A 7688-nucleotide genomic window follows, 5' to 3' on the forward strand; every position below is an offset into this window, starting at 1 on the left:
GTCCAGACGGGATCCTCGTACACAGGGCGCCATGAACGGGGTCCAGACGGGATCCTCGTACACAGGGCGCCATGAACGGGGTCCAGACGGGATCCTCGTACACAGGACGCCATGAACGGGGTCCAGACGGGATCCTCGTACACAGGACGCCATGAACGGGGTCCAGACGGGATCCTCGTACACAGGGCGCCATGAACGGGGTCCAGACAGTATCCTCGTACACGGGACGCCATGAACGGGGTCCAGACGGTATCCTCTTACACAGGACGCCATGAATGGGTCCAGACAGTATCCTCGTACACAGGGCGCCATGAACGGGGTCCAGACGGTATCCTCGTACACAGGACGCCATGTACGGGGTCCAGACGGTATCCTCGTACACAGGACGCCATGTACGGGGTCCAGACGGTATCCTCGTACACAGGGCGCCATGAACGGGGTCCAGACGGTATCCTCGTACACAGGGCGCCATGAACGGGGTCCAGACGGTATCCTCGTACACAGGGCGCCATGAACGGGGTCCAGACGGGATCCTCGTACAGAGGACGCCATGAACGGGGTCCAGACGGGATCCTCGTACACAGGACGCCATGAACGGGGTCCAGACGGTATCCTCGTACACAGGACGCCATGAACGGGGTCCAGACAGTATCCTCTTACACAGGACGCCATGAACGGGGTCCAGACAGTATCCTCGTACACAGGACGCCATGAACGGGGTCCAGACGGGATCCTCGTACACAGGACGCCATGAACGGGGTCCAGACGGGATCCTCGTACACAGGACGCCATGAACGGGGTCCAGACGGGATCCTCGTACACAGGACGCCATGAACGGGGTCCAGACGGTATCCTCGTACACAGGACGCCATGAACGGGGTCCAGACGGTATCCTCGGCCCCTTTATTTATAGAATGGTACATAGATTTCTGGTTTTGACCGTAGGTCTAATTTAAAGTGCATGTACAGCCCAAACCTTTTTTTTACGTTTTCAACAGAGTGTGGACGTGCGAGGACTCCCAGGAAAGTTTTTCTTCTGCTGCCTGTGTCACCAGAACCAAATGTGGTGGGAAATCCCAAATTTGTTGTCACTGGAACAGGAAATCTTCCAATGGAGACACCTGTTCTGGCGACAACTGTCCAAGAGGGGGATTCTCTCACTTCCTGCTGTGTCTCTGGGACAGGAAGTGAAGGGAAATCCTCCCCCAACTGGACAGCAAAAAAGGCCTGAAAGGTCTCAACCATTCCCTACTCCATCCAAAACTATAGATGTTTGGGGTTTATATACACTTTGATTTCCACACAGAAAAAACATTTCAATACAGAGCCAGAATTCACCAATCCCAGGCCATGGATTACTGAATATTGGTCCCATATAGAGGAGTTCACCAGCAATGAGCCATGGGTTACCATAGGTCAGTCCCATATAGAGGAGTTCACCAGTAATGGGCCATGGGTTACCATAGGTCGGTCCCATATAGAGGAGTTCACCAGTAATGGGCCATGGGTTACCATAGGTCGGTCCCATACATATTACTCGCTCTCATATGGAAGTGTACACCAACTTCAGGCCATGGATTACTATACTCCAGTCCCATACAGAGGAGTTCACCAATCCGGGGCCATGAGTGACTACATCTCGATTCTGCATGGAGGTATTCACCAAGGCCAGGCCATGGATTACTATATGCTCCTCCTACTATATGCAGGTTCCATATGGAGGAGTTCCCCAATTCCAGTCCATGGATTACCATATGCCAGCCCCATATGAAGGAGTTACCAAATCCTAGTCCATGGAATACCATATGTTGCTCCAATATGGAGGAGTTCACCAATCTGTGGCCATGGATTACTGTATCTCAATTCAGCATGGAGGCATTCACCAGTGTCGGGCCATGGCTTACTATATGCTCCTCCTACTATATGCAGGTTCCATATGTAGGAGTTCCCCAATTCCAGCCCATGGATTACAATATGCCAGCCCCATATGAAGGAGTTACCCAGTAATGGGCCATGGGTTACCATAGGTCGGTCCCATACATATTACTCGCTCTCATATGGCAGTCTCATATGGAAGTGTACACCAACTCCAGGCCATGGATTACTATACTCCAGTCCCATACAGAGGAGTTCACCAATCCGGGGCCATGAATGACTACATCTCGATTCTGCATGGAGGTATTCACTAATGTCAGGCCATGGATTACTATATGCTCCTCCTACTATATGCAGGTTCCATATGGAGGAGTTCCCCAATTCCAGCCCATGGATTACAATATGCCAGCCCCATATGAAGGAGTTACCCAATCCTAGTCCATGGATTACCATAGGTCGGTCCCATATGGAGGAGTTTGCCTATCCTGGGCCATGGGTTACCATATGCCAATGCCATATGGAGGAGTTCCCCGATTCCAGTCCATGGATTACAATATGCCAGCCCCATATGAAGGAGTTACCCAATCCTAGTCCATGGATTACCATAGGTCGGTCCAATATGGAGGAGTTCTATCCTAGGCCATGGGTTACCATATGCCAATGCCATATGGAGGAGTTCCCCGATTCCAGTCCATGGATTACAATATGCCAGCCCCATATGAAGGAGTTACCCAATCCTAGTCCATGGATTACCATAGGTCGGTCCCATATGGAGGAGTTCTATCCTAGGCCATGGGTTACCATATGCCAATGCCATATGGAGGAGTTCCCCGATTCCAGTCCATGGATTACAATATGCCAGCCCCATATGAAGGAGTTGCCAAATCCTAGTCCATGGATTACCATAGGTCGGTCCCATATGGAGGAGTTTGCCTATCCTGGGCCATGGGTTACCATATGTCAATGCCATATGGAGGAGTTCCCCAATTCCAGCCCATGGATTACAATATGCCAGCCCCATATGAAGGAGTTACCCAATCCTAGTCCATGGATTACCATAGGTCGGTCCCATATGGAGGAGTTCGCCTATCCTGGGCCATGGGTTACCACATGCCAATGCCATATGGAGGAGTTCCCCGATTCCAGTCCATGGATTACAATATGCCAGCCCCATATGAAGGAGTTGCCAAATCCTAGTCCATGGATTACCATAGGTCAGTCCCATATGGAGGAGTTCACCAATCCGTGGTCATGGATTGCTATATCTCGATTCTGCATGGAGGTATTCACTAATGTCAGGCCATGGATTACTATATGCTCCTCCTACTATATGCAGGTTCCATATGGAGGAGTTCCCCAATTCCAGCCCATGGATTACAATATGCCAGCCCCATATGAAGGAGTTACCCAATCCTAGTCCATGGATTACCATAGGTCGGTCCCATATGGAGGAGTTCACCAATCCGTGGTCATGGATTGCTATATCTCGATTCTGCATGGAGGTATTCACCAGTGTCGGGCCATGGCTTACTATATGCACCTCCTGTCTGGAGTTCATCAATTCTGGGTCACAAAGTACTATATGCTGGTCCTGTACTGAGGACTTCATTGTTCACCAAAACTGGGCAAGGTATTACCATATCCCAGTCCTGAATGGAGGAGATGACTGAACCCAGGCCACCGATATGCCATTCGTACTGAGGAGTTCCCCAATGCTGGGTCATGGACTGCAACATGATGGTCTCATGAGGAGGAGTTCCCCAGTCCCAGGCCACTGATTACTATATGCTGGTCTCCTATATGGAGGAGTTACCCAATCCTAGTCCATGGATTACCATATGTTGGTCCCATATGGAGTAGTTCACCAATGCCGAATCATAGATTACTAAATACTCCTCCTGTCTGGAGTTCATCAGTCCTGGGCCACAAAGTACTATATGCTGGTCCTATACAGAGGACTTCACTGTTCGCCAATCCTGGGCAATGCATTACCACACCCTAGTCCTGAATGGAGGGGATGACTGAACCTGGACCATGGATTACTATACGCCATTTATACTGAGGAGTTCCCCAATCCTGGGTCATGGATTACTACATGCTGGTCTCATGAGGAGGAGTTCCTCAGATCTAGACCATTGGTTACTATATATCGGTCCTGTACAAGGGAGTTCTTTAATCCCAGGCCTTGGATTACTATAAACAAAATCCTGAGTGAAGAGTTCCCCAATCCCAGGCCAAGGATTACCAAAATGTCTGTCTCATATGGAGGAGTTCCCCAATCCCAGGCTATTATCAAATGTCGGTTCAATGTGAAGGAGTTCAACAATCTTGGTCCATGGATTACCATATGTTGGTCCCATGTGAAGGAGTTTCCCAGTTCCCGAGCATGGATTACCAAATGTCGATCCCATATGGAGGAATTACCTAATCCCTAGCCATGGATTACCGAAGGTTGGTCCAATATGGAGGAATTACCTAATCCCCAGCCATGGATTGCCAAATGTCGGTCCCATATGGAGGAATTACCTAATCCCTAGCCATGGATTACCGAAGGTTGGTCCAATATGGAGGAATTACCTAATCCCCAGCCATGGATTGCCAAATGTCGGTCCCATATGGAGGAGTTTCCGGATCCCTGGCCATGGATTACCATATGCCGGTCCCATGGATTTATATAACATTTACAGATTGCATGGAGTTCAGATACGTTATCATTGTGTATCTCTTTGCACTTTACGTTTTGTTTCGGTGTCCATGCTCAAAGAAATAAAAACGGTGGATTCTTCAAAAGAGGTATCTAAATGAACTTACATCTCAGCAATTGCCCCAACTCCCATCTCAGTGTGTATGGGGGGGTCCACCTCAGTGTGTATGGGGGGGGGGGGGTCCACAGTAAGTATGTAAATATACTCAGCCACTTTATTAGTATTTCAGAAACTGCTGATTTCCTGGGATTTACTCCACACAACCATTTCTAGGGTTTACAGAGAAAAGTCCATAAAAGAGAAAACATCCAGTGAGTGGCAGTTGTGTGGAGGAAAAAGCCTTGTTGGGGTCAGAGGTCAGAGGAGAATGGGCAGACCGGTTCCAGATGATAGAAAGGCAACAGGAACTCAATATGGACCAAAATTTCTGAGGAATGTTTCCAACACCTCGTTGAATCTATGCCACGAAGATCAAAAAGGCAGTTCTGAAGGTCCAACCCGCTACTAGCAAGGTGGACCTAATAAAGTGGCCGGTGAGTGTATAATTGACATCTTTGGGCCTGCATTTCTAAACACAGCCAGCAGGGGGCAGCTGACTCTACTTGTCATTTCCATCGACTTTTGGAAGGAACAAAGGAAAAGGAAAAAAAAAAGGTTCGGAGAGATTTCCAACATAAATAATGTCCTAATTAAAGCCGAGAGAACGCTGGAGAACGATCGGGCTTCCCACGTATCAACCACACAGCTAAGCTGGACCAATCCCAGGAGCCGCAAGGCCTTCAAAAAGTGTCTCTCTAGCAAAATCTGGACACAGAGTGCCAAGCTGTACTCCGGCAGGTCCCGGCATCCCACAATGCCTGCGTCTCCATTTCTAGAAAAGGCCATGCAGTGCATTGCGGGGTGGGGGGGTTCTGGGGTTGGGGGCTACCAGGGAGCAGAGACCAGCAAAGGGGGTCAAGCACCTGGCAGTACCACCTCTTACAGAATGCCAATTGTCTCTTTAGGAACAGGTCCTCTTTAAAATTAAAAAAGTTCGGACTGATGACTTTCTCTAGCAGCTTACAGCGGACTGACTTGCTCCTGAATTCTATAAAGTGTGCGCAGCTCCTCCTGCAAGACAGGGCACAGAGTCCTGGACCCCGCAGCAACCAGACTCTTCTTTTCAATCTCTAAACCTACAGACGAAAGATCAGAGGAGTTATCTGAATGGACAAGCCGTGTTTCCTGCTCACAGGAGAGCGATGATGGTCTTCCTTCTCTGACCGACATGGCTGACGGTTGTGCTTCCTCCTATTCACGGCCCCAGAATGGTGATCTCCTCTGTACGGGGCTGGAATGTAGTGGTCCATGGCCAGAGACTGGTGTAACCTTCCTTACAAGAGGAGTTCACAGCAAAGTGGTGAAATATTTCCTTCTCTGACCAAACGTGGTAAATTCCTCCCAATGGACACATGGCTCCTGGTCAGGTTTCCTCCTGCTAGTAGTTTAAAAAGGAGCGGGGACAGGCTTCCTTCTCTGATGGGCACCTGAAGTTTCCTCCTTATGGAGACATGGTCCCCAGTCGTGGTTCCTCTTCATAGAGAAGGAAGCACATCACCATTCTCCTATAAACTACTATGAAGAGGAACCACGACTGTAGCCATGAGGTGCCATGTTGAACTCCCAGTGACCAGTATGAGAGAGTGAGAGCGATCACACCAAATGTAACCCCCCCGCCCCCCATTCACACCTGAGACCTTGTAACCCTAACGAGTCACATGACATCGGGGAGGGAAAATGGCTGATTGGGCCCCATTTGGACCTTGTCACTCAGGGGTGGACTGACTTCTGGGAGATCCTGTATATTGACGACGGACATCATAGCACACAGGAAACATTTGGCGGCCTTTTGCCTCATATTTGTTACCTTTCAGCTGCACATGGTCCTTGTAGTTGCCGCTGACGGTGGCGTCGGTGCTGGGTGTGGAGCAGGTGTAGTTCCCCTCGTCGGACGTGCTCAGCTGTCGTACCCGGAGGAGGACCTCGCTGTTCCCGGTTCTCTGAAGCTGGATGCCGCCCGCTCTCACCCGACCTGAAAGTGCAGCGTCTGTGAAGGTATCATCCCAAGTACTGAGGACCCCGACCACAGGGCCGGAACCAAGGGAAAACGTCCATTCAAAGTTCTGCTCTGGGGGGCCCTCATAGTCGCTCACGTTACAGGAGATGGTGATATCAGTGCCTTCCACCCGCAGGAGAGGACCTGAAGGGACACGGACAATGCGACTCCACACAGCAACTGTAGAGAGAGAAACGGGACGGGTGAGGGGCACATCACAGGACGGGTGAGGGGAACATCACAGGACGGGTGAGGGGAACATCACTCAAAGGATGAAACTCTGAATATCATCGTTCTCCGGGATCAGACACCAAATGTATGGAGGCAGAGGAAGGGGCAAGAAGGGAGTTTAGGGAGGGAGGGAGGCAGAGGAAGGGGCAAGAAGGGAGTTTAGGGAGGGAGGGAGGCAGAGGAAGGGGCAAGAAGGGAGTTTAGGGAGGGAGGGAGGCGGAGGAAGGGGCAAGAAGGGAGTTTAGGGAGGGAGGGAGGCGGAGGAAGGGGCAAGAAGGGAGTTTAGGGAGGGAGAGAGGCGGAGGAAGGGGCAAGAAGGGAGTTTAGGGAGGGAGGGAGGCAGAGGAAGGGGCAAGAAGGGAGTTTAGGGAGGGAGGGAGGCAGAGGAAGGGGCAAGAAGGGAGTTTAGGGAGGGAGGCAGAGGAAGGGGCAAGAAGGGAGTTTAGGGAAGGAGGCAGAGGAAGGGGCAAGAAGGGAGTTTAGGGAGGGAGGGAGGCAGAGGAAGGGGCAAGAAGGGAGTTTAGGGAGGGAGGGAGGCAGAGGAAGGGGCAAGAAGGGAGTTTAGGGAGGGAGGGAGGGAGGCAGAGGAAGGGGCAAGAAGGGAGTTTAGGGAGGGAGGGAGGCGGAGGAAGGGGCAAGAGTGGAGTTTAGGGAGGGAGGGAGGCGGAGGAAGGGGCAAGAGTGGAGTTTAGGGAGGGAGGGAGGCGGAGGAAGGGGCAAGAAGGGAGTTTATGGAAGGAGGCAGAGGAAGGGGCAAGAAGGGAGTTTAGGGAGGGAGGCTG

General features: G+C 51.0%; 1 protein-coding gene across 1 annotated transcript in view; it reads right to left on the minus strand.

Moving 5' to 3' along the window:
• The window catches only part of LOC149430634 (prostaglandin F2 receptor negative regulator-like), a gene marked incomplete at its 5' end in the record, with an annotated part of 32620 nt that extends 25713 nt beyond the window's left edge, over positions 1-6907 (minus strand). The window contains one exon of the mRNA XM_089666172.1: positions 6487-6907. Coding sequence (XP_089522298.1) covers positions 6487-6907 — 421 coding nt within the window. The remainder of the gene's footprint in view (positions 1-6486) is intronic.
• Positions 6908-7688: the final 781 nt, after the last annotated feature.

The sequence above is a fragment of the Staurois parvus genome, unplaced genomic scaffold, assembly GCF_062004578.1.
Source record: "Staurois parvus isolate SC_StPar_1 unplaced genomic scaffold, SC_StPar_1.0 ptg002570l, whole genome shotgun sequence".
In the NCBI taxonomy this organism is placed as follows: Eukaryota; Metazoa; Chordata; class Amphibia; order Anura; family Ranidae; genus Staurois; species Staurois parvus.